Source organism: Aethalodelphis obliquidens, unplaced genomic scaffold, assembly GCF_003676395.1.
Source record: "Aethalodelphis obliquidens isolate GAN/ISIS:26980383/991018 unplaced genomic scaffold, ASM367639v1 scaffold21, whole genome shotgun sequence".
Classification (NCBI taxonomy): Eukaryota; Metazoa; Chordata; class Mammalia; order Artiodactyla; family Delphinidae; genus Aethalodelphis; species Aethalodelphis obliquidens.
This window is the reverse complement of record NW_020837965.1, coordinates 19,239,905-19,267,205: the sequence shown is the minus strand read 5'-3', so window position 1 is coordinate 19,267,205 and position 27,301 is coordinate 19,239,905. Positions and strand designations below refer to the sequence as shown.

General features: G+C 48.3%; 1 protein-coding gene across 2 annotated transcripts in view; it reads left to right on the top strand.

Moving 5' to 3' along the window:
* The window catches only part of CLMN (calmin), a 108,565-nt gene that overhangs the window by 71,039 nt on the left and 10,225 nt on the right, over positions 1-27,301 (top strand). For both annotated transcript variants that reach the window (XM_027120467.1, XM_027120468.1), the window contains exons 2-8: positions 5,871-5,932; positions 9,404-9,499; positions 12,226-12,309; positions 17,873-17,965; positions 19,714-19,904; positions 21,923-22,116; positions 24,081-24,163. In XM_027120467.1, the coding sequence (XP_026976268.1) occupies positions 5,871-5,932; positions 9,404-9,499; positions 12,226-12,309; positions 17,873-17,965; positions 19,714-19,904; positions 21,923-22,116; positions 24,081-24,163 (803 nt within the window). The remainder of the gene's footprint in view (positions 1-5,870; positions 5,933-9,403; positions 9,500-12,225; positions 12,310-17,872; positions 17,966-19,713; positions 19,905-21,922; positions 22,117-24,080; positions 24,164-27,301) is intronic.

The following is a 27,301-nucleotide window of genomic DNA, read 5'->3' as shown; positions in this document are numbered from 1 at the left end:
CACCAAGCTGTCACCAGGGTAGCCACGCCCCATCCTACAGAAAGCTGTCAGTAGGGCCCACATATGGGTCCCTGGAATGCTATGAATTGTGAGAAGAAACAAGTCTGTTTACTGAGGTCCTCTGTGTGTCCGACACACACACACACACACACACACACACACACACACAGGGGCATCATCGTCTCATTTGGTAGGGGAAGGCATTGTCTCTATTACACAGAAAAGAAACTCAACTTCAGAAAAGTTCAGCAGCTTGTCAGAGGTTAGCGATAACAGCTACAGCTGCGTTTGTTCAGCACATGCGCTGTGCCCGGCTCTGGGCGAGGGCTTTGAGCTCCTGGAGGTGAGGCCACAGCTCACCCCAGCTGCCTCCCTCCTGCCCGGGCAGTGCCCCTGCGGCTGGAAACAGGTGTCCCAGCTGCCGCAGCTGGATGGACGTCGAAGGATAAGCCTCCCCTGCAGGATTCTGCTCTGCGGTCCTCCAAGGCGAGCTCTGATTCATCTCTCGGGAGTATCAGAGCAGCTGCGTGAATTTAGTGACTTAAAGCATTATCAGGAAGAGCATTTTTGACAAAGCAGGAAAGGAATTTTTGTTGCCAGCGCCAATAAGCAATACTGTAGCCAACCCGGGAGCCCTATCCGTGTCTCCATCTCAGGATGAGGGGTGGCACTGTGGGCCTGGCTCCAGAACGCCGGCCCTTTCTCCTCCACCAGGTGACGTCCCATTGCCCGAAGATGACCAAGGAACCGTGCCACTTGTCTCTTCCCAGGAAGACCCAGGTTCTTCAACTGTGTACTATCATAACCCCCGAGCTGGTTCAATTCAGATTCCCAGGCCCCAGCCCCAGAGAGTGTGACCCAGTAGGTCTTGGCTGGGGTCGAGGAATTAGCATTTTAACTGTCACCCCAGAAGCCCAGAAGCTCTTGATATTAGGGGTCCGTGGGCAATGCTTTGACGAATACTGAGTCTTTAGGTGATCACGTTGCAGTTATGTACATGAGCACACACGTGCGTTAACTCTGAGCCTGTGTGTGTGCATGCGTGTGTGTGTGCATGCGTGTGTGTGTGTGCGTGTGTGTGTGTGTAGTTCTAGGAGGATGGTCATTAAAATGGCAATACTGGTGATCTCTGGGTGTAATGATTTCACGAGATTTGAGATATATTTCTCTATGCTTTTCTTTCTTCCTTTCTTTCTTTCCCCGCTCCGTGCAGCTTGTGGGATCTTAGTTTCCCAGCCAGTGATCAAACCTGGGTCACAGCAGTGAAAGTGCCAAGTCCTAACCACTGGCCCGCCAGGGAATCCCCTCTCTGTGCTTTTCTATATTTTAAGTTTTTATGATCAGCATATTATTTTCATCAACAGATAAAGCCTTCAAGGCTTTCCCGTGGGCGGGGAAGAGCAGACTATTATAGAGGAAATATTATATAGGAAGTAGGTTTGAGGGAAATATGGACCTACGGAAAGACAGCCACAGATGTAAATGAGTCTTTTTTTTTTTTTTTTGCGGTACGCGGGCCTCTCACTGCCGTGGCCTCTCCCGCTGCGGAGCACAGGTTCCAGACGCGCAGGCTCAGCGGCCATGGCTCACGGGCCCAGCCGCTCCGCGGCATGTGGGATCTTCCCGGACCGGGGCACGAACCCGTGTCCCCTGCATCGGCAGGCGGACTCTCAACCACTGCGCCACCAGGGAAGCCCCTAAATGAGTCTATTGTAACTCCCAGAGCTAGTATCCCTTTTACTGTGGCTTCCAAGCCCTGAGCCTGCCATCGAGAAGGAAGGAACGTCACACCTCCTGTTTTCAAATTGCCTGTTCTAGGCAAAGCGGGGGTCAAAGTCATGCCTTGGAATTTGGGATGGTGGAGTTGAGCCAGAAGGCTGGGCCGCCCCTTCTGTGCGTCCGTGGCGTCCCGGGCCTGGCAGCCCCTCCCCGCCTCCACCCGACCTGGTGCTCGAGCACCCTGGCCGGCCCGGCAGAGCTGGGATGGTGAATTTACAGCGCTGTTATACTCCGTTGCTGCCCAGTAAACCCACACCAGGCCCCACAAACACTCACGAAGGCCAGACCCTTCCTGAGAAATGGTTTCCTATGCCTTTACAACGTGATAGGTGCCGTGGACAAAAGGGGCCGTTGGGTTTATGGAGACTATATAAAGTTTATAGCGTCTTGGCAGGGCCGGAAGTAGAAAAGGCCTGTGGGATGGGGGTGGGTATTTGGAAATGCAGAAGGCCCGGAAAGGGCAGCCAACCTTTGTGTGGAGACACCAGATAAAATACCCCAAGGGCATGCGGTGTGCCAGGGGGCTGGGGGAAAGGTGGCCCTTCCGGAACAGCTGTTGGGAATGCCTTTCTGGCGGATCCCTTTTGATCTTCACAGCATTCCTGTGAGGGAGGCACGGTTATCCCCATCCTGCAGAGGGGAGACTGAGGCAAAGGTATTTTGCAAGCTCTGACTTCCACCAAGGTCAGCTCATGGTCTAATGGTGTGGCTCCCAGGTGGGCCTTCTGGGGCAGGCTAAATTCTCACATCCTCTCTCCTGTGTACTGAGCGGCGTGTCCTAGTTTCAGGGACAGAAAATATGGTCTCCGTACCCTATTTCTGTTTGGGACTCATCTGCTATTTGTGACCTAGTCTCACAGTCCCCTGGTGTCTTCGGTCATCACCTTGCCCTCCTATGGCTCCACTGTGCTCTTGAAGCTGATTTGTGCCCGGATTCACCCACTGGCCTTGGCTGGAATGGAAGTGAAGCCACCCGGAGGCTGGCTGTGGATCAGGCCAGGGCTAAAATGCTGTCTTTGCATTTCAGGATCCCTCCGTGTCCCAATTCTATGGGGGGGATCATCTCAGGGCCCCCAGAGGAGTCCCCCGTGGAGTCTGAAATCACCTCCTCCCATCCCATCGGCTCTTGAAATTTCTGATTCATTTCTCCTTGTTGATGTGCCTTGCGGCATCCGTGTTTTCTCTCTCCTACTTGGCTGTGAATTCTTGGAGTGCAAGATTCCATGCATGCTTAATTCTTCATTTCTGATTTTGCCCACAGGGTTGGGCATAGTTCCCAGCAAGTAGTAATCATTGAGTAAGTATCAGCTGGGAGGCCGGCTGAATGGATGAATGGATGGATGGATGGATGGATGGATGGACTAATGAGTGGGTGGATGGATGGATGGACTAATGGGTGGATGGATGGATGGATAGATGGATGGATGGAAGGACTAATGGGTGGGTGGATGGGTGAGTGGATGGACAGATAGGTGGCTCAGTGGGCAGATAGATGAGGCATATGTAGACTAACAGACACCTACTTCCTCATTTACACCCACCTCCTCATTTACACCCACTTCCTCATTTGCACCCTTCTGCACAGTTAAACTAACAGCCTACGCCTGGTTCTCTTAGGCTTTCACTGAATGCACTTTTGTTTCAGGAGACAGACTTTGCTCTCTCTGAAGCCATATGGAGAAACCAGCCTGAGTGTTTGAATGTGTGTGTAAATACTTTACAATCCCCATAAACTTGTTTAAACACAGGTGGGGGTGAAGATATAAACTGGGGCAGCCTTTTGGGAGGGCAGTCTGGAAGTCGCTATTAAATTTTCAAATGTGCCCACTACTAAGACCCAGCAGTTCCGCTTTTAGTCGTCAGGCGTAAGAACTATAGTCACACGTTTGTGCACAGAGACTCACATGCCAGGTTGACTGTGCCAGGGTGCTGGCTACTGCACTGCTGCATACAGTAAAAAACCAGGAATAGCCCATGTCCATCAACGGCGGGACAGACACTAAACTATGGGAAGACCCACACTGTGGAAAAAGCTGCAGAGGCAGAAAGGTCTCTCCCATCTTCTGGGAAGTCCTGGAACTCTGTAACTCATGGCCCTCAGCACATGCCCCCCTCCTGGCCTCGCTTCCATCAGCTTCTTTTCCTTCCTCCCTCCTCCCGCCTCCCACGAGAAACAGTTCACTAGAATGAGCTCTTTCATCCTTATGCCTACTAGCCAGTGACCTTCCCTGACGGAAAAAGAGGAAAATGAGAGAGAAGCAGTTATGTGCATAATTACTGTCTGCTGGCTCTTCAATTAAAAAGATTGAAAGGCATAATATTAAAATATGATTTATGGGCACCACTATCTACCTAATAATGAGGCTGGGAGGAAAAAAAGAACCACAGTCTCTAGAGAAAACCATAGCCTTTTTTTCTCGGCCAAGAGATAAATTGCCTCTCATTTTCTTATTGCTAAAGAAATATGAAATGGTTTTAGGCATATGTGATATGTTCTTCCAATATGTTGAAATCCAGAACTTAGTAATTTAGGAGTCCTCTGGCTCCGACATTCCCAGGAAGCTTCCTGAGAGGCGTAGCATCTTGAGCTGCAGGGGCTGCTACTATGGTCCTCGGGGCACCCAGACCCAGGCACTGGCACCACCGCCTATCACGGAAACTCCCTCCGGGTCCCCAGGCGCCAAGCCAGCTGATGCCACAGAGCCCAGGAGCGAATGGGCAAAGCACAGACTCTGGTTCCAAGTCCTAATTTTGAGGCTTATTAGCTCTTTGATCCTCAGTTTCCTCATCTGTAACATAGGAACAATACCCTTACTAATTGCGTGTCGCTGGGCAAGTGCCCCAGTTTTCCCATCTTGAAGGTCCCTCCCTGCGAGGGTTGTAGGAAGGATTAAATCAGTGAATGCATGTGAAGTGCTTAGATGTGTACCTGCCCACATAGCGGGTGTTCGGTAAATATTTTTTAAATCATTATCATTACTACTGCAGATGCCTTTGTCGTAATTTTTGGAAGAGATGGAATTCAAACCCAAGCCTTCCATTTCCAGGGAGCTGGCTGATGAGGGGCAGACAGACAGATGCTCAGCTCTGTCTCTCTCCAACTGATGTCCGGGGCAAGTCAGGGTACCTCTCTGAGCCCCGTTTTGTTCATCTATAAAATACTAGTTTCTACTTCACAGGTGGTATTGTCAGGATTAGAGATTATTGGAGACAAAGTGTCCAGGACACAATTAGTGCTGGGTAGATAGATGGCAATAACTCTTGAAAAGGAAAGATCTTTCCTCCTAAGAAACCTGTTTGGGAAGTTATGTCCTGTGGGAGAAGGGGTCTGTGTCTGGTTGGCGTCTTCCCTGCTCACTGGGGCTCTGCAGAACTCTCCCCTCCTGGGGCGCACAAAGTATTCCCTGGCTCTAAAAATAATTGCTACAAAGAAAAAAAAAATGATCAGCTACTGTGCCAGGAACCCTGCTGAGCCTGACCTGCAGGATCGCAGGTCAGTCTTACGGCAACCTGGAAGTGGGCTGTCACCCATGTATCTTCATGGGGAAGATCAGATATGGGGATAGGTGACTGGCCCAAGGACACAAAGCTGGGAGGTGACCAGGCTAAGAGTCCAAGCCAGGACTGTCAAATTCTTTCCGCCACACATTCCCGAGCCCCCTCCCAATTCCTAATCACTGACCTCCCCTCCTTTCCTCCATCGTAGCTCCTCTGACCCACACTACTGCCAGGCAGGTGTGTGACACCATCACCTCGTGCTTTAAATTTGTATCTTCCCACCAGTACTTCTTGTGCTGGAGAGTCAGACGTCCAAATGCTCACGTTAGCTTGTGCATAAGATTTTGTTCTGTGTGTCTGAATGCGTGGGTCTTTAATCTATTTAAGATGCTCAGGGTTGGGCTGGAGAAGATGGATTCTAGGTGCTCCCCAGGCCCTTGCCAGCCTCCTTCTGGGAAGGTCTCCATCCCTATATGGGACCTCCGGGGCTCCCCATCCTACAGAGATTCCATAGACTCTCCCCTTGGGAGGAGGAGGGTGGGATTTTGCATGTATTTCTTTGCACCCAGCTAATAGCACTTCTTTGTTTTCAGTTGAGAGGGAGAATGTGCAGAAGCGGACTTTTACTCGATGGATAAATCTCCACCTGGAGAAGGTAAGCAGGGCACTTGGCTTGTTGTTAAGTGACGGATTCCTCCATAACGGAGCGCACGGTTCAGCAGAGCGGGGGTGAGGGTGCTCTGTGTTTCTGTTCTGTTGTTGTTTTTCATTCATTCATTTAAACATCTGTTGAGTGCATTCTCATTGCCAAGCGTCAGGCTCAGTGCTGGGAACATGAAGGTCAGTAAGACATGGGGTTCTGACCTCCTGGGGTTATCCGTCTAGCTGGGGAAGGAGAGGGTCCATCTTTAAATAGGAATCGCTGAGCAAAAGTTAGGAAACATTCACTGTTGAACAACCCAAACAGGGGGCTGAGGGGATCTCGACCTCTAGTCTGGGGTGGTCAGGGAGGCTCTCGTGAAGACCCATTTATAGGTATTTGCGTTGATTCAAGCAAAAACTCCTCGCACTTTTTAACCAAGCCAGATCCCCTGGTTCTTCACGTAATGCTGCTGTTGGTCAACAATATTATCTGCTTGTTTGGGTGCATCGAGCACACATCTCCTTTAATCCTCAAGACAGCCCTCCTTACCCTGCACCCCATCCTGTTACGAATGAGGAAACAGAAGCCTGGAGACATTGAATCGCTTCTCTGCAATCCCACGACCGAGAAGAAAGCTCTTCCTGTGGCTTCTCCTGCATATTCCACTTCGTGACCCCTCTTCTCCCCTTTTTCTTCTTTTGCTAATATACTCTGGCCAAGCAACATTGAAGCGCATTTTGTCTGCCGGCTTCTCGGGCACAGAAACCCTAAAACAAAAGCAGCTGAACCAGACACAAGGATGAGCAGCAGAGAAGGGGCGGGATGTGAAATGGATAAACAAACAGCTCGGAGGAGGAGAAATCCGAACCCTCCTCACCACTAGGTTAGCCCCACCCCCACCCCCCACCCCCGACAGAGAACATTCTCAGTTGCCCGGGGCTGGGGGAGGAGAGATTATTTTTCTTATTATAAGAAAGCTGGTTTATCAGGATTCATTTTACTCACTTCACATCTTCTTAAATTCCACTATCTGGTTCTCCAAATAGACCCAGCCAGTAGTCTCATGTCTTTCAAAGCTGGTGGTATTCAAGTATCCTACTTCAGTGAGTTTCCTACTATATTTTCTTCTCTCCTCTCCTCTTAAAAGGCACAAGAGTAATATTAACTGCCCTTAGAGTTAACCCCAAAGAAAGGTTCTTAGAGGAAATCACTGAAATGATTAGAAAGCAGAGAAAATAAATGTGGTTTTTTTAGGAAGTGGAGCTCTTGACCAAAATTTTAATTCACGTAGCGTAAACTTTAGGCCTATAATATTTCCCGAGCAGACGCTTGACCACCCACACTTCTTTTCCGCACCTGTAGAACGGGTTCCGCTCGACCCAGGAGGCTCCTGAACTCTTCGGGGCAAAGTCTCTCTATACCGTGGACGAAGCGCGATAAATCACTTGCCGGTTGTTTTGACTATTGGTGCATTTGCGGCACTGCTCACACAGTGAAGTGTTATTTTTGGAAAAAAAGGAAAACCGTTCCCCAAATCTCAGTTCACTGAACTCCTAAATTAATGCCTGATGTGTATCAGGGTAGCTGGAAATTCCTCCTGGCAGACGGAGTTTAGTGTATTTCTTTCTTTCTTTCTTTTAAAAATAAATACAGAAAAGTACAGAGGGTAATAGAGCAAATACCCTTGCAGTCACTCACCCCCACCCCCACCCCCACACGAACCTCTGTTAGCATTGATTGCATCCAGAATTTTCTCCGTGGGCATGCTTCTGCTTCCTTTTTCGGGGCAGGTGGGTAGCACCCACTCTACGGATAAATCAGATAGCACCTAAAACTGATTCGTAATAAACAGGGCAAAATTCACAGCCATGTTTCCAACCTTGAGACTTTCAAGAACAACTTTTCATGTAAGGGAAACCCAGGAACTCCTTGGGGAAGTGGGCTTAACTGCAATTTGAAGGCTGTCAGAAATATTTACGGGGTCTCTGGCTTCTGGAAAAATTCCTTAATTTACCCAAGGAGTTAGATCACGAAGAAACCCCTGGCGGTGCTGTTTACTCGCCCATACCAATCTCATGAAGCCCATGGAACGTCTGGGGCCCCGAGGAGTGTTTTCACTGGAGTGGGTTCAATTTCTCCTCCTGCCATCTTGCAGATGGATGCCGGCCAAGGCCCCGCTCGCTGCTGCTGGGCTGAGGCTCTTACAGACACTGTCAATGGAAATTATTCTCCAGGTTCAGCTCAAAAGCAGGGTTTGGCCACGGTCGGGGCTGCTAACGGGAAATTTTGTGAGTTCATCTATCAGGGGCTGTTTTGTTCAGGTCTTGCGTTTCTGCCCCGCGTTAACAGGAATAACATTTCCATAAGAGTCTTGGTAACCTGATACCGTCATGCTCCGTGTGGAATGTTCCTGCAGAGCAGTGGGGAGCTGGCAAAGAAAATAATTTGCCTTTGGGTTCAAAGTCGCCGTTGCCCTTGAAGCAAAGCTCTTTTCTGTGCACCTGTGGGTGGAATTGCCCGGTATTTTGACTAACTGGGAGTCAGGGGGCTCGTATAAGAGGTAAGGAAATGCCACCTCCCGAATAAAAAAAGAAAACATGGGCCCTCCAAGGCTTTCACGGGGAGGAGGCCTTCCTGGAGAGGAGGCCTTCCCGGAGAAAAGGGTGCCTGGGCCACAGCTCCAAGATTTCCCTGGCTCTCTGACGGGTGACAGCCGCCATTCCTGTCCCCCAATTAATCCGGTCTCCTGTGGGAACACCCCCCTTCGTCGTCCCCAAGAGCAGTAAGTGTTCTAATGCTTCCAAATGCCCCAATACCAGAAAGTAAATAGAATTTATGCTGGGGGGTTAATGAAAAATGCAGGTTCCTGGACCCTGTCCCCCAAGATTCAATAAATCCTAACCATCCTGCATTAAAGGAGTTTTTATCAAGCTTGTTTAGTCAACAGAAACCTTTCTTTAAGCAAAGTCTTCCTGGAACCCTAAATAAAGGCCAGTAAGAGCTATCGAAGGGAGTGCCGTGAATAAGCCTCCTCTGGGACCGCCCCCCCCCCCCCCCGCCCGCCCCCATAGGGCTCTGTGAAGTGCTCTGCTGAAGCTCTGTTCTGGGAAGCACAGTTTGGAAATCGCTGTGCTGGGACATCTGCCCAACAAGTTCCAGCCGGCCCCGCGGACCCCAGGCCACACCCAGCCAAACTCTTGGTGGACACAACACAGGTCCCTCACACCTCCCCAGGTCAGAGAGGAAAGCAGGGGGCTTCTGACTTTTTCCACCCAGAGCCTCCTCCACAGCTCCCCAGCGCACCCACTGCCCATGGGCCACCTCCAGGGAGAGGGGATCGCTGTCTCTTTGGATGGGCCCTGCTGCCTGTAGGCACATCTGGGTGTCCGGAAGTTTTTTCTCCAGTGAAAGCTGCAGTTCTGAAATTGTTTTGTGGCATACACAGATCACTAATTGGGTACTTTCTTTCCCCCTCTTCCACAGTGCAACCCACCTCTAGAAGTTAAAGATTTATTCGTTGATATACAAGATGGCAAAATCCTGATGGCTTTGTTAGAAGTCCTGTCTGGGCGAAATCTGGTACGTATGCTCCAGAAGGGTTAGGAAGAAGTAAAAATGCAAAGGAAAACATTGCCAAAGGGTTCTTTTCTGTACAGATCTATGTGTATGTACATATATACCTGGCCATCCATAAATCCTATGACGGGAAACCTGGGAGGGTGACATTCCTTTCTCAGTGACTAAGACTGATACAGTCATGTGTAACTAAGCAAATATACTTTAGCAAGTAAATAATAAATACCCCATGTTTTCTGTGAGTCCAAAGCTAAGGATCATGACTGAATCATGACAGTTTAGCTGGCCAGCCATGAAATTACCTAGAATGAGAGCTAAGAGTCAGGAAGATGGAGAAGAAAGGCATCTTCTCAGCCAAAATCTATAATCCACCAACTAGATACACAGAATTCTAGAACCTTCTTGTGAGTATGACCAAAATTGAATTGAACCAGCTGATCTTGGGGTTCCTTCCACTTTGGATCTTCACCAGAGCTCTCCATGTTGCCTGTATCTGCTGTATATAGGTCGGTCCTCTCTCCCCAATTCCACACTGTTGGCATCTTGGCTGGGGTAGTTCTTTGTCATGGGGGCACTGACCTGGGCATTGCAGGATGTGTAACAGCAAGCATCCTTGGGTCTCTATCCACTGGATGCCAGTAGTACCGCCAGGTTTGACAACCAAAAATGTCCCCAGGCACTGCCAGAGGTTCCTTGAGGGGGCACAGTGATCTGGTCAGAATACCAGTGGTGTCAATTTTGAGAAACCGGCTCTAGAGTCCAGTGTTTGACTTGGCTTAAGTGACCCAGCGTGGCTGATACAAAAGTGCCGCGATGGGGTATAGCTCAGCCTGTGTGGACCTCTCTGGATTTGTTCCTTTTTTTTTTTTTTAATTTTATTTATTTTATTTTTGGCTGCATTGGGTCTTCGTTGCTGCATGGTGCGCGGGCTTTTCGTTGTGGTGGCTTCTCTTGCTGCGGAGCACGGGCTCAGTTGCTCCGCGACATGTGGCATCTTCCCGGACCAGGACCTGAACCGTGTCCCCTGCATTGGCAGGCAGATTCTTAACCACTGCGCCACCAGGGAAGCCCATCTGGATTTGTTCTTAACTGTAGCTTTAAAGTCAAGAGCTCCTACTTCTGTTCTCAGCTCTAATGTGGCTGGAGTCTTATCACACCCCTTCCTTGCCTTTGCTTTCCCAATAGCCTCCCCACCCTGCCGCAAGGGGGCTGTGCAAAGTGATGCTGTGAATTCTAATGAAGGGTAAAGCCACTGCAGTAAAAGGAGTACAGTAAGTCCCCTACATATGAATGAGTTCCATTCCGAGAGCGTGTGTGTAAGTCCAGTTTGTTCATAAGTCCCACAGAGTTAGCCTAGGTACCCATCTAACACAATTGGCTATATACCACTGCTTTTGGGCTTGCTTCCGGACATCCTGGGCTTGAAATAAAGATACTGCACTACTGTACTCTATACAGTACTGTACAGTGAAGGACACAAAAGCACAACCACTCGTAGAGGATGCACGCACGTGGCAATGTACGCCAGACACGTGAACTAACTTACGTGATTGGACATGCAAACGCACACTCGCATCTTTGAAAGTTCACAACTTGAAGGTTCGTGTGCAGGGGACTTACTGTATTTGGTTTCTTTGCACATCTCACAATGGGCTGCCAGCATAGTCTCTAACAGGCTTCCTGAAAAAGCGCATTCTAGCCCCTCGTTCTGTGTTCCCAGCAGCCCAGGCTCCCACTTTGCTGCCAGGGCACTGGTTAGGAGCGACCATGTCCTTGCGGGGCCTCTGTTGGGAGTCTTTGATCCTGGAGCCCAGCCAAGAACATCCAAGACCTCACCCATTAGCTTGCCTGGAAGTTCACACCGTGTGGAAGTGATACCCACTGGCTTGCCTTGTAGTGTAAAGGGCCCACCTGGAGGAGTGGGGACGGACTTCAGTTTCAGGATGAGTTTCCTTTGCTGATGCTCCTAGTGGGTATGACGAGCATTGTCAGAGTTTTTGCTTCTGCAAACACCTTTCTCTCTCTCTCTCTCCCCTCTCTCTCTCTCTCTCTCCCTTTCTCTCCTCTCTCTCTCTCTCCTTTCTCTCTCTCTCCTCTCTCTCTCTCTCTCCCCCAGTCTCTCTATGCTTCTCTGTGTCTCTCTGTGTCTGTCTCTTTCTCTGTCTCTCTGTTCTCTGTCTCTCTGTGTTTCTGTCTCCGTCTGTCTCTCTCTCTCTCTGACCTGGGATAAATGTCCACAAAGCTCTTGGCCAGAAAACAGAAACATCTGCGGCCGCCAGGGAGGGCTTACCGGATGATTTAGCAGCTGTGGGTGACACTCCCGGCTGACGCTTTCTGCCCTGACGAAAAGCATCAGTGCAGTGAGAACATGTCACCGACAGTCTCTGGAGGAGGGAGGAGTATCAAAAGCCAGGAGCTGGGTCAGAGAGAAACATTTGACAAATCTGTCCCTTGTTTAACCCCTGGATTCCCCTCCTTCAACTCGAGTGAGTTTGGTCCCAAGAACCATAAATAAGGTGACCGTCGGGGGCCCCTGAGGGTACGGTTGTGCATCCTGGGGCCCCGTGCCTGGGTTTGGATGTGGTCCGTGTGGGCTCTATGAGCCCCAACCTTCTCTTGAGACTAATGTGAAAAAGGTAAAGAAAAAGACAAGCACATCCGACGGCACCGCTGGGGACTGAGTGCCTGTCTTGGCGTAACTGCTTGTTCTGTTCTGGTTTGTGTTACAGCTGCACGAATACAAGTCCTCATCCCATCGTATTTTTCGGTTGAACAACATAGCGAAAGCGCTTAAGTTTTTGGAAGATAGCAATGTAAGTATCTGAAACACATCTTGTTAACACAGACTTCCCTGTGACCAAAAGGACGTAATTTGAAGTTTAATGCTGGTCACAAGAGATGCGGGCAAAGGGGGACCCTGCTGAGATGGTCGAATGAAACTAAGTTGAGATGTAACAGAACTCCTGCAGCTAATCCATCAGCCAGAGATACAGTCCCTGACTCCCTGCCCGCCCCTCCATCTCCGTCAGGCTCTCAGATGTTCAGAATTTAGTTGACATTTTCGTTTTCATTTTGGGGGATAAGAGCATGGCAGCGTGTAAAAACTTTTTCTTAGAACTCAGAATATGGGAGAAGCAAGGAGGAAAAGGGGGCCAAATGAGCCTGGGGAAAATTACATAATTCTGTCCCCTTTGATATAACTTTCTCGACTTAAATTAGCCTTTTCTGTGTTTTGAACTCTGCTTTGTGTCCTTCAAAACTGGGAAGGAATGGCCCTAGAGGGATGAAATTTGCAAAGTTCCCCTTTCCTTAAGTTTCACCAATTAATGACCACGTGGGTCCCTGCATTGGGAGGGGGAGGGGCTGTGCAGTGGTACCGGCACTCAGCAGCCCTGGGTTTCATCCCAGCCCTGATTCCGCAGTCTTCCAAGTCATTCTGTGACCCCTTGGCATCCTTTCCACACATTCCTTTTCTGCTTACATCAGCCCAGATCAGATCCTGTTGTTTACCACCGGGAACCCCAAACAAATTGCACTTCATGATGACGGTCTACTGTACATGCCGATGTGTCCGGCAAGCTGAGGGGTTTTTACTGCACTGTCCCCCTGCCTCCAGCACAGCCCCTGGAAGGAACTCTGGGTGTCACTCATTCAGATTCTAAGGCCTGGGCTGATAAGCCTGGATCCCCGCCCATGTCCTGGCTGCCAAGGGCAGGGAAAAGCACCTTTGGCTTTTGAAGAGGGAGGTGTCCTCTGCCTCCCATACTGTGGGGAAAGCCCCAGACCTAGGAGGGAGTTCAGGTGGTGACGGCCAAAAAGCACAGCTCTGGTCATGGCAGCATCATTCATAATAGCCAAAAGGTGGGAGCAACCCAGATGCCCATCCGTGGACAAAGGGATGAACAAAATGTGGTCTATCCATGCAATGGAATATTATTCTGCCATGAAAAAGAATGAAGTGCTGATGCAGGCTACAGTGTGGTTGAACCTTGAAAACATTATGAAAGATGCCAGACAAAAAGGACCACTTCTTCTGTGAATCGATTCCTATGAAACGTCCAGCAGGGAAATCTCTCGAGTCAGAAAAGAGATGGGTGGTTGCTCAGGGTTGAGAGAGGTTGGGGGATTAGACAAGTGACAGTTAAAGGGTATAGGATTTCTTTCTGAGGTGATGAAAATGCTCTAAAATTATGGTGATGCCAAAAACCATGGAATTGTATATTTTAAATGGGTGAATTGGATGGGATGCGAATTGTATCTCTCAATAAAGCTGCTTTTAAAAAAGCACGTCCCGTTTCGTGAAAACGCTGGCCTCTCTGCAGAGTCAGTTTCGCCATCCGCCTCGGTGCTGACGGCACGTTCAGGGCACCGCTGCCACGGCTTCCACTCCTGGGAAATGATGTAGACGCCTTGAGCCTCCATTTCCACATCTGTTACACAGAGGTGATGAGAGCCAAACCTACTTCAGAGAGTTGTTGAGGATGGAACGTGCCCATCCAGGTGCGGTTTAGCCAAGTGCGGGCACAGGGCACAGGGTGAGGGCTGCGTTCGTTAGCTGTGGCTCTTGCTACCTCTCCCCAGCTCCATAGCTCCACTGTCTGCTCCTGGAAGGGAGCGTTAGGCGTGGCCCTCCTGGGCAGTGTCCACCCCTGAATTCCGAAGAGCGTTGTTTTTATGATAACGTGGGGCCTTGGGACCACTGCCCGGGATACTCACTGTTCTTCCTTCCAGCTTGTGAACCCCTAAGTAATTTCCTGCTCTGCCAGCTGCCACGTGTTGATGGGTCTGTACTGTAGGCAGAACTCTCCCCCTGCGTTTACAAAGTGTCTTCTGTGGGCCCAGGGCTGTGCTCAGCCTTGGGGACATAAAGCTGCATTAGGAGCACATCTCCGCTTCAAGGAGCTTAGAGCCTCGCAGAGGAGGCCTCACGCGGACAGCAGGCTGCTCGTCACTGCAGGGGCCCAGGGAGGAGCAGTGATCCTGCAGCAGCGAAAAAACAAACAGCCTGGGAACCTGCTGGGGGGCGTTGCAGGTAGGACTAGCCCATGCTCAGGGGTGGCAGGCCTGGCCTTCTGTAATCCGTCCTTAAATGTTTCCCCAACTGCAGTAGCTGCCTTATGGTACAAAAGAAAGAACAGTAAAGCTCCCTTCTCCTTTATTTTTTATTTAAAAATCTGGAAATACGCCAAATGTGGTTGTGTTATGTCAGCTCTTTGCCCCGTTGGCTCCCGTGGCCGGCAGGTGAATGGCCCCATGGGGAGGAGAGCACCGGTGGGTGAGGCAGGTGGAAACAGGCATTTTGGTTGCAGTCTCTTTCCCATTGCCAGAATCTGGGCCCTTGTTGGCCCCTTCCTGTCCCACTGTCCCAGCTCGAGGGAGGACGGGCCCAGTGGCTCTCCTGAGCCAAAAAAGTGCCCAGAACTGGGTGATCAATGCCAAGCGGGTGCTGGAGGGGCAGCAGTCAGGTCCCATTTGCCCCAGGATTCAGGTGCTGTTAGTGTGGCCAGCCTCTGTCCCTCCCTCTCTCCCCTGAAACTGTGAGGCTCAGAGCATGGTGTTCACTCCTGTGTCAGAGACCCGCTGCCCCACAGGACCAGCTCTGTGACCTCCGGCAGGTCATTCAACCTCTCCGAGCCTCAACTTCCTCATCTGTGCAATGGGTATAGTATGACTAACCCATGAGAACCACTGGGCAGAAGTCAGCTCTCCCCGGAGAGGGCATTACCGTGATGACCATTATCACTGCCCCACGATGGATGTGCCAGCCAGAGGGGGAGGAGGAATATTCCCAGAAGCCAGTTGGTCCACTTATTGTCAGTGTGGCGAAAACACCAAGTTAGCGGGAAGAGGGGGAGGAGGACATTGTCCCTGAAGCTTCTGACTGATGTCCGGCCGCTACATCGTCTGTTTGCCAGGGAGAACCAAGCAGTGGCTGGGCACCCGCGGCAAGGTCTTCAGGCATATCCATAATCCCCGCCTTCCCTCAGCCAGGCTCCCCAGTCCCTGTGGCCAGGAGAGTGCTTTATTCTCCAGAGGTGACGTCTACTCCCTGCCCCCCCTTCCCTCCCTGTCCCAAGAGGGTGCGCCATCCTATCCCCACATCCCTACAAGGCAGCTCCGTGATTTCTCACTTTGGGACACTTTCCGTGAACCTCAGCTCAGAGGCCATGCTGGGCTTCCTCCAGGGGATGGTGAAGGCCAGGATTGACTAAGTGCTTTGATGTCACTCCCCCGTGCTGGGATGTGATCAGTGAGCCACAGAAGCGGAGCGAGCTGCCAGAGCAGAGGTCCAGGGTACGCGATCAGCCACAGACCGCAGGTGACTCATCCCATGGGACGTGTGGCCGTGATGAATATGGACGGACTATGGGGCCTGAATTCGATTGGCTCTGTTGTTCACAATATTGACAACTTCTTCAGCCTCTAACCCGCCAGTGATGAGCTTGTGCTCCCTGGATTATTCTCTGGGCATCAACCTGCAAAACACACCTGAGCCAGGGACTCAGGATTCTCACCTGTGATTAGGAAAGCCCAGGCCCTACTGATGGGTGTGGTCAGAAACCCCTGAGGAACTGGTAGGGACAGAGACCCATCTTTTTTTAAAGCCCCAAAGGAAAGAGAGAAAGAAGTATTTGTGTGAGACGCTCTCTTTGTGTTTTCTTTCCCGAGTCTCCCAAGCAGCATTTTATGAATCAAATTTGGATTTGAAAGTTTACCTTGGGGCTTCCCTGGTAGCGCAGTGGTTAAGAATTCTCCTGCCAATGCAGGGGACGTGGGTTCGAGCCCTGGTCCAGGAAGATCCCACATGCCACGGAGCAACTAAGCCCGTCCGCCGTGACTACTGAGCCTCTGCTCTAGAGCCCGCGAGCCACAACTCCTGAGCCCTTGCTTCGCAACTACTGAAGCCCGTGTGCCTAAGCTCATGCTCCGCAACGAGAAGCCTGTGTGTGGCCACGAAGGGCAGCCCCGCTTGCTGCAACTAGAGAAAGCCTGCGTGCAGCAACAAAGACCTAACGCAGCCAAAAAAAGAAAAGGAAAAGTTGACCTTGATTTACCTGATTTCTCCTCTCCTCCCCCTGAAGAATGGAGTTTACATTTGCAAAGGGTGGTAAAGAATGAAGAGGCGGAAAATGTGACACAGACGGTTGTGGCCTGCAGTCTTCAATATTTGCTCTCTGGCTCTTTACAGAAGTTTGCAGACCCCTGATCTACATACTCAGGTTTTGTTTGCAGAGCAGAATGATGACTTAGGGCAGGGGTCCTCAAACCCAAGCGTGTAGCAGAATCCCCTGGAGCTCTGGTTAAAATGCAGATTGTGGGGCTTCCCTGGTGGCGCAGTGGTTGAGAGTCCGCCTGCCGATGCAGGGGACACGGGTTTGTGCCCTGGTCCGGGAAGATCCCACGTGCCGCGGAGCGGCTGGGCCCGTGAGCCATGGCCGCTGAGCCTGCGCATCCGGAGCCTGTGCTCTGCAACGGGAGAGGCTACAACAGTGAGAGGCCCGCGTACCGCAAAAAAAAAAAAAAGAATGATGGAGTCACTAGGCTGGATCGAATCAGATCAAATAGAATAGAATATTTAAAATGCAGATTGTGGCCCCTCCCAGGGTTTCTGATTCAGTTGGTCTGCGGGAGAATTTGCGTTTCTAAGGAGTTCCCAGGTGACAACATGCTGCTGGTCCAGGGACCACACTTTGAAAACCAGTGCCTCAGGCATTCACCAAGGGCAATCATCCTGTGGTCAGAACATAGTTAAATAACGTAATCTCTTCAGGGTTTCTCAGATATGCCCATCTGAACCAGTCAGTAGGGTATTTTGTTGCGGGATGTTGCAGAAACGCTGGGTAGCAGCCTTATCCCCACACACTATTTCCAGTTAGTAACGGATAATTGTCTTCGCTGTCCGTGTTCCTTGATCGCTGATGTCAGTGCTCTGTGTTTGTCCAAAGACGTGTTAAATCTGGAGGTTTGGTGGTGTTAGTGTAGTACACAGACCGCCCTTGGGCATTCACCATCTGTTCTTGGAAAAGGATGACTTTCTTACTAGCTGTGTGTCCTGGGCACATTACATTGACTGCTCTGGAATTTCTTTACCGGAAATATAGAGATACTAGAAGAATCTGTGATGTGGGGTTGTTGTGAGGATGAATACTTGTAAGGAGCTTAGAATAGTGTCTGCGCATGCGAAGTACTATGCACGTGTTTATTAGACACACTTACATACACTTTTGCATGTTGGGGTCCCCGAGAGGTGGCCTGGGGCAGCACCGAACAGCACAGGTGAGAAAGAGAAACGGGCCCATGACGACAGCATCAGAAAATAGCATGTTGCATCCTGTTTGGACACTCCTGTTAAGCTTATAAATTGCTTCTCTCCAGGTGAAACTGGTCAGCATCGACGCGGCAGAAATAGCAGATGGCAACCCCTCTTTGGTTCTTGGGCTGATTTGGAACATCATCCTCTTCTTCCAGGTAAAACCATTTCTTTCCTATAACACACGGTAATGATCTCCAGCAACACAAGAGTGGAGCTGGATGGAGGGAGACAGTGAGATTTCGTTTCTAACAGATTTTGACTTTCCTGTTTCCTGGGAAAGAACTAGAAGAACCTGGTTGCTAAAGGTTTTGAATTCCTGTGATTCTAAAAGTGATGTGAGCTCTGTTCTCCTCTTGGTACTTGAAGAGTTACCTATTTACTTCGAAAAGTAATTTTGTTCTAAAGTGTCACAACAGCTGGGGGATACTTCCAACCAAAAATTGAACTTGGGAGAGTTACTTTCCTAAAATGACTTGTGTTCATCAGAGACGGTTAAAGAGCCTGTACAAAGATAGCTCTAGGAAGAGGTGTGTGTGACAGGAAAGACCTTGTTTTTCCATCCTTAGCACCCTCAGCCTCTATCTGGAAATGCAGATTTTATAGAGCAAGGACAGGGTCTGTGGCTGGCGTATGAAGGGGATATTTCAAATTGTGCTCAAGTTCTTTTCCCTGAGTAGGAAGGAGTGAGTTGATGTTTTATCTTCTAAAATCCCCCTCTTTTGAAATAGAAGATAATGGCTCGTGGCTTAATGGGTCTCCCAAGCGTAAAAATGATCTGCACAGAGGCTTATGCTTACATTTCAGAGAAGAATGAGCTCAAACAAGGCTTGGAGACAATAGCCCTGAACTTATAAAACCAAAGGCTCCCTCTGAGCCTCAGTTTCCACATCTGTGAAATGGTAGCAGTGGTCCAAATATGTGGTGGGCATCAAGAGATGCTACGTGGGAAAGCCCTTTGTCAATTGTACAGTGTCACATACAGGCTTCAGTTACTGATGTCTGTTCTTCAACTCCCTGATAGACTGGAAACGTCCTGAAATGTGTAAAAAGTCCTTAACTCCACTCTGGATCGTCATTCATTTATTTGGTAAATGTCTAGTGAGCTTCTCCCATGTGCCAGGCTCTGAGCATACAAAGTCTTGCTCTCGTGACTTTCTGGTCTCTCAGACAGGTCAGTCCCCTATTATAGAATTCTGTGGTGCAGGCCATGATCAGTATACGAGCAGAGTGTTGTGAAAGCTCCAAGCTGGGGCAACTATCTCAGAGGGGGAAGGGGGGAGGGGAAAACTTCCTGGATAAAGTGACAACAGAGCAGGGTTTTAAAGGATGAGGAGTTCGCTAGACAAGTGCCTCTCAGACTTTATTGTGCATACCAGTCACCTGGTATGGGGGTGGTGTTGAAATGCAGAGTCTGATTTTGTAGGTCTGGGGCGGGGCCTGGGGTTCTGCATTTCTCACAGGCACCCCATGGTAAGAGCACATTTTGAGTAGCCAGGAGTTCAGTGTTGGAAGGGAGGGACATCCAGGCAGCAGGACCTGGGTGAGCACAGGCGGTGGGGCTTGAAACAGCATGATGCACTCTGGGAGCGATGGCCATGAAAAGACGGGGTAGGGGTAGGTGAAGTCAGGTCAGGAAGACCTCATCTGCAGCCTCTGGCCAGAGCTAAAGAGACTCCAGGAAGAGATGATTTTCCCTGCAAAGCATCACTGCACGCACCACAAGCCACAAGAAACAGCCAGGCCATCATGAGTACTGACCCCTGACCCCTGACACCCGACCCTCAGGAAGGGGTTTCTCCCGATCTGGAGAACCAGTTCTGCACAAGCTGGTCCCTCCAGCCGGGGTCCACGAGGGACCGTGCTGGGTCTGCCTCCGGGATCTGAAACGCCGTTTTCCTTCCAGATTAAAGAACTCACCGGCAACCTCAGCAGAAATTCTCCATCTTCCAGCCTGTCACCCGGCTCGGGGGGCACAGACTCAGACTCCTCCTTCCCACCCACGCCCACTGCAGAGAGGAGTGCGGTGATATCGGTGAAAGACCAGAGGAGGGCCATCAGGACACTGTTGACATGGGTGCAGAGGAAAACAAGGAAGTAAGCCACACGCCCTGTGCCCCAGCCCCCCGTGCTCTGCCAGGCAGGGGGAGGAGGGCTAAGAAAAAGGGCATCACCACGTACTCAGTTATGTGCCCGGCGCTTCCCGTAGACTCTCAGAAAAGGCATCCTGTCAGTTTCTGTTTCTGCGCACAAAACTGTACTCACCCCGTGTTTGGTTTGCAGAAAGCTGATGATAGAATAGAAATCCCAGGGGCCTTCAACACTTTAAATCCCAATGTGGGGATGGCCCTTGGATCCTAATAACATGGACATTTATTATTAAGCTTCTGGGTATCTTTCAGAGTCTGTACCTACTTAAAAACGAGGAACAATAAAGGCTGCAACCTGTCAGAGTCATGTCTGGCCCTTCCAAAACTGAGACAGGTGAACTGGAACCAAGTTCCTGGCCTTCTGTTTAACCCCTTCCAGACTGGGGAGAGCCTGGTGAATCTCTCACCTTTCTAAGCTGCATCTGTAAGATGGTGACTTACCATTCACCCCCTTATGGGAGAGTTGGGGTTAAATGAAATAAACCCTGTGAAAGCACCTTGCAGAGTACCAGCACTTAGTAAGTGCTCAGCAGCGGACCCTGGCTCCCCAGTGTATGGAAATAAAAGATGAGAGAGAAGTTGGGTCTTTGGGGTTTTGATTAAGGGGTTAAGCGTGATAGAGTTGATTAATGTGAGCAACCAGTAAATGGTGTTTTCAAGTAAATTTATTTTATTTATTTTAAAATTTCTTTTAAAATAAATCAAGTGAACTCATTGCCAGGAGTTAGGGTGGCTGTAACAGAGAGGAAGGGCCTTTGCAGGGAGTAGAACATCTGTACCGCCATTGCGGCACCGGTCACAGGAATGGGTGCTTGTGACAAAGTGTCATGGCGCTTACACCGTCCCCGCGACACTGAAGCCAGTGAAATCCTAATTCGATCTGTGGTCTTAATAGCCCTGTACGCACGTCGGTGTCCCGGTTCTGATAACACACGCCGGTAACGTAGGATGCTGCCGTTGAAAGAAGCTGGGTGAAGGGTCTACAGGGGCCCTTTGTACTGCTGTTGCGACTTCTGATGAATCTCAAATGATTTCTAAATAACAGCATTTTTTTTTTTTTTTTTTTTTTTTTTTTCGGTCGGCGGCCCTCTCCTTTTTTTGGCCTCTCCCTTTGTGCAGGCCCAGCAGCCATGGCTCACGAGCCCAGCCGCTCCGCGGCATGTGGGATCTTCCCAGACCGGGGCACGATCCCATGTCCCCTGCATCAGCAGGCGGACTCTCAACCACTGCGCCACCAGGGAAGCCCCAGGATTTTTTTTTAAAGAGAGTTCAGGGATCACAGTTGAGAGACTGACGGGGGCGGATATGGTCTCAAGGGATGGAGTCCAAAGGAAATGAGTGCCTGGCAGGATTATCTATCTTTGTCACTTTTCATGTTCTGATTTTATTTATATTAATCATGATGTTAGCTGTCCCTTAGTGAGTGGCTTTCACGTGCCATCTGCATTGCACGTTAGATTGTCCACGTGACGTGGCCATTTTGGGGGATCCAGCCTAATACTTGCCCATGACAGCTGCCCTGTTTTATGAATGAGTTTGAGGCTTAGAAGGTGTGTGACTCAAGGCCACAGCACTGGAAGCACAGTGGGGCAGCCGGAGTGTGAACCTGTGTCTTTCTGGGTCCATTTTTTTACACAACACATTTATGTTTGCTGCATTTTGAACATCACTGATAAAAGGAACAGTGTATAAAATGACTCCTTTATATATATGTGTGTGTAAATATGTATATATTTGGGAATTGGGAAACGCAAGGTTCTATTCTGTCTCCTTGTGTGACGTACACCTTCCTATCCTGTTTGTCTGGGAATGGAAATACCAATGGTTCAGTGCAGCTATCCCCATCCTCAGGGCTTGGGGCATCTTGGCCTCCCCAGGTCGGCAGCTCCCAGCCCCGCTCGGAGGCCCGCGAGGCATCCCTGAGGCTGCTTACTGACCTGCACTGAGGCGGCTCCTTTTCCTCAGGTATGGCGTGGCGGTGCAGGACTTTGCAGGCAGCTGGAGAAGCGGGCTGGCTTTCCTGGCGGTGATCAAGGCCATCGACCCCAGCCTGGTCGACATGAAGCAGGCGCTAGAAGACTCCATGCGGGAAAATCTAGAGAAGGCTTTCAGCATCGCTCACGACGCCCTTCACATCCCCAGGCTCCTGGAGCCAGAAGGTAGATGTGGTTCTCTCTCTTTCTCTTTCTTTGTAATATATATATATATATATATATATATTACATATGTAACACCTGCTGTCCAATCTGGAGAATACAGAAATATCTAATGAAGTCAGTTTTATATCTCCTGTATTCCTGCCACTGAGATCATTTTCCCAGTATTTTTCCTTACATCTAATTACAATTTTTTTACCTAATTGGGATCATTCAGTGTATGTATGGTTTTGTATCCTACTTTTTTTAAACCTAATGTTATAATTGTGACATAAGTATGCTGATAGGAGGTCCTCGTTACATATTTTTATTGGCCGCATAATGGTCCATTCAGTGGGTGCACCAAAATTTACTTAGCTCTTTACTACTGGTGGACATCGAGGTTGTTTCAGAATAGTCGTGTTTATATATAACGCTGCAATGAACATCTTATTGGTTAAAGCTCAGTGTGCATCTCAGATTATTTCCTCCAGGACCAGGTCCCAACAGCGGAATGAATGACACAGCTAGAAAGTACACACCTTTTTAGGGCACTTGGTTATCTCTGTCAAATCGCCTTCCATGTGGATTAGGCTAACTTAGGACTCCCTCTGGCAGTGAGTGAGGGTCCCAGCTCAACAGACTCGCTGATGGGGCAGGCAGTGAGCTGGCTGCTGGCAGGGAGGGACTAAGACAGTAGGGAGCAACAGAATCTTGGGTGCAAGGAGAGCTGGAGTCTTCATTCCATCTTCTCTGCTCGTCAGCCACGTGGGAGGCTTCACTCAAATCATTCCCCTTCTCTGGGCCTAGACTTCCTGAAGTGTACGACAAAGAGAAAATACCTCCCTGGTCTGTGGGATCCTTCGCCATCAAGCATCCCAAGATCCCATGTAAAAACCACGTGTTCTTGTTGGTGGGAATGTAAATTGGTGCAGCTCTTATGGAAAACTGTATGGAGGTTCCTCAAAAAATTAAAAATAGACAACCATGTGATCCAGCAAACCCTCTACTGAATATATATCCAAAGGAAATGAAATTTAAAAAAACAACAAAAATAAACCAACCACCTCAGGAATTCCCTGGCAATCTAGTGGTTACGACTCAGTGCTTTCACTGCTGCGGGCCTGAGTTTGATCCCTGGTCAGGGAACTGAGATCCCACAAGGCACACTGCATGACCAAAAACCCCCCCAAAACAAAAAAAGCCCCCCCAAAACAAACAAAACAAAAACAAAGGAAGTGAAATTGCAATCTTGGAGAAATATCTGCACACCAGTGTTCACTGCAGCATTATTCACAATAGGCAAAGCATGGTAACAACCGACGCGTCCATCAGTGGATGAAGAGATAAAGAAAATGCTGTGTGTATGTACAGTGGAATATTATTCAGCCATGAAAAAGAAAGAACTCCTGCCATTTACCACAGCACAAATGAACCTGGAGGACATTATGCTGAGTGAAGTAAGCCAGGCACAGGAAGACAAATACTACATGATCTCACTTATACGTGGAATCTGAAAAAGCCAAACTCATAGAACCAGAGAGTATAAGGGTGGTTACCAGGGGCTGGGGTTGGGGGTGGGGTGGGAAAAGTAGGGAAATGTACAAACTTTCAGTTATAAGATGAATAAGTTCTGGGGAGTCTAACATACAGTATGGTGACTATACCTAATAGTACCGTATTGTGTACTAGAAATTTGCTAAGAGCGTAGATCTTAAGGTTTCTCAGCACACCAAAAAAACCCAAAAAACAAAAAAGGTAACTCTGTGAGGTGATGGATGTGTGAATTAACTTGCTTGTGGGAATTATTTCACGATGTATATGTATGTCAAACCATCATGCTGTACACTTTAAATAGATACAATTTTCATTTGTCAATTATACCTCAATAAAGCTGGAAAACAATTTTTTAATTAAAAATGGTTTAAATCAATAAAATAAAAACCGTGTTTTGCGTGTCCTTCTAACTCCTGTGTCTCTCTTAACAGACATCATGGTTGACACGCCAGATGAGCAGTCCATCGTGACTTACGTGGCTCAGTTTCTAGAACATTTCCCGGAGTTGGAAGCCGTATGTCTGTTTTCCTTACCTATAATTCAGAAACTATACACTTCCATCAGCTGGCCATCCCATGGAGCTCGGGGCTCGGGCTGTGTTGTTCTGTGTGACAGCCGTAAGGATCAAAACTCGATCTCAAGTGCTTTGCCGCTTACTCATTTCAAAATCATAGATAACGTGTATGACATTTAAAAGCAGAGTGGGAAGCTAGGCACACCTCTTACAGACCTCTTCCCATCCCAAACTTTATTAAGATTAGAAGAGATGCCCACCTGTAATATGAATCAGCCACTTGATTTTCTAGATGCCAGGTGGAACCTTTCAGCAGTCTACCAGATTTTATCAGAATGTGAGAAATTCTGATAGACAATGACCATTCAAAAGCATGCCTTTTTATTTTCAGAATCTGAGTAGACTTGCTGACAGAGTGTTTGGAGCAGAATCAGACCTTTTAGAAGTTGTCATGGCTCTGTTGAACCTCCAGCCAACCCGTGCATAAGCCCAAGATGATAATAACAATGATCACAAGGATAACAACAGTCCTTTATTGAATGTATTGGAAATCTGCTGAACACCTACTGCTGGCTCAGGGGAACTTAGCGATAAGCAAGATGGATGAGGTCCCTGACCTTTTGTAGCTTTGTTCTAATAGAGGAAACAGTTGACAAGTCCGCAAACATGTCATCATTTCAGGTAGTTAGACGTACTAGACAGAAAAGAAAAAAGCATGAAGAGCTAATACTTGCAGGGAGAATGGGCCGCTCTTTTAGCTGGAGGCTTGTCAGGTAACCATCCCTTGTGTCTCTGGGCTGACTGCCACCTCTGCGATTCCACTTGACTTGGTATCATTATTTTCACTTTGTAGAAGAGAAAACAGATACTCTAAGAGGCTTAAAGAGCTCTCCAGGGTTGCCCAGCTACCAAGTGCAGAGCTGGGGTTTGATCCCAGTTCTCTGTGGTTGCAAAGTTCAGGCTTTTAGATTCCTTACAACATATGCTGAAACTGAGACCCCATTTTGCATAGCTCAGAAGAGCCAGACTGGGTCTTCCCCAGGATGTGGCTCTCATTCCAGTCCCTACCTATGTGTGTGTTTCCCGTCTGTTTCTGGCCCACAGACCACTTTCCAGGGTACTTTAGAAGCAGGCATTCCAGGGCTGGAATGTCAGTTCTTCCACTTGAAGCTGTGTGACCTTGAGCCGCTTTCGTAACCTCTCTGATACATGTCCGTATGAGATGCCATCTGTAAAATGGAAAGATGACCCACGTTTCAGAGTTACGTGAAGAATAAATAGATACAGAAAGTACTTACTCCTGTGCGTGGCAGAGCAGTTGATGCCCAGAAAATGGTGGTGATATTATTTTGCAATTTAATCTTCATAGGCCATTACTGAATTCTGAAATACTAGGCACCAGGGCTTTTATTAGCCCTGAGCTCTTAAGCTGTAGGCAGAGTTTAAAATTAACTAAAATTTATGATATTTGTGTGAGTCAAGGTCACGGCCGGGATTCAGCAGATCTGACACTTGGATCTCCCCAGTGCTGGGGTCAGAGACTAGGGCTGGGGCAAGAGAGGTTCAACAAGATATGATACCTGGAGTAGGTCATCCTGACTCATGGAACACAGTGCATCACCACAGAACAGTCCATTTACATCCCCAGGGGAATACAGATGCGCCATCCCAGCTAATCTAGACTCCCATCAAACCGCTGTTTTTTTTAAGCTTAACAATTCAGCTGAGTTTAGTACATTTCAGTAAACATTCATTAAGCCCTGACCGCACACCAGACACTGTGCCTGGCTTTATGGCCCGACATATGGCTTATTTGGGTAAACATACCATATGCACTTGCAAAGAATGTGTCTTGTGCAGTGGAAGTGTTGGCAGTCTTTAAATATCAATTAGGTTGAGTTGGTTAATATGCTGTTCTAATATCCTATGGACAGACTGACTCTTTTTTTTTGCTTTTCCTGTCAATGAGTGTGAGGGAGAAAAGTTAAAAATCTCTGACTTATGATTGTGGATTTGTTGCGCTTCTTACTTCTGTCAGCTTTCGCTTTATGTATGTGGAAGCTCTGCCACACATGTATACACGGTTAGGACTGTTGTCTCTTCCTGACGACATCATCATTTTATTTTTATTTTATTTTGTCTTGGAGTGTCCTTGGTCTGACAGGAATATAGCCATACCAACTTTCTTATGATTAGTGTTTGTGTGATACATCTTTTTCCATCTTTCTCCTTTCAGAATATGCTTATGTTTAAAGCACGTCCCTTGCAAATAGTATAGAGTTGGGTCTTGTTTTTTATCCATTCTGACAAGAATTTAGTGTGTCATTTTATTAGTGTATTTTTTTACCATTTACTTCACGTAATCTACCATCTTGATTGTTGTTTTTTATTGGTCCTATCTGTTCTATGTTCCTTTGTCCTTCCTTTCTAACTTTTTTTCTGATTATTCAATTACTTTTTTGGTTTCCATTTTATCTCCTCTGTTGGCTTTAAAACAACATCTCCTTGTTTTATCTTTTTAGTAGTTTTCAAACTAGGGGTTATAATAATCATCTTGAACATAATTCAGTCTACTTTGGATTACTATAATACAACATGAAATAAAATGCATATTTATATATTTTTTATATATGCAGCTATGTCATTCCACTCACCTCTTCTCCATTCCTTTGTGCTGTTATTGCCACTGACTTTCTTCTGCATATGTTTTAATCCTCAATGCTTTGTTATTATTTGTGCTTTAAACAGGAGACTTTTTAAGAAAACTTTTTAAATAGTCTTTTATATTGGCCATACATTTACCATCTCAGGTACTTTTCATTCCCCCCTTCAGCTCCAGGCTTTCATCTGTGATCCTTTCCTTCAGCCTGAAGAAAAACCTTTGTATTTCTTGTAGTATAGGTTAAGCGGTTATTTTAGACTCTTTATTTACTAGTTCTAACCCCCAGTTATCTTTGGGTCTACTTCTAATGACTATTGTTCCTCCTGATTATGGGTCTCTTCTCTTGCTTATTTGTGACTTAAATTTTTTTATTTTATGCCAAATCTGGTGTATAAAGGAGCAGTACAGTTGAGGTAGATGACATTTTTCCCCCAGAGAATATAGCCCTTTCCCAAACAAGGACCTATAATGAGGAG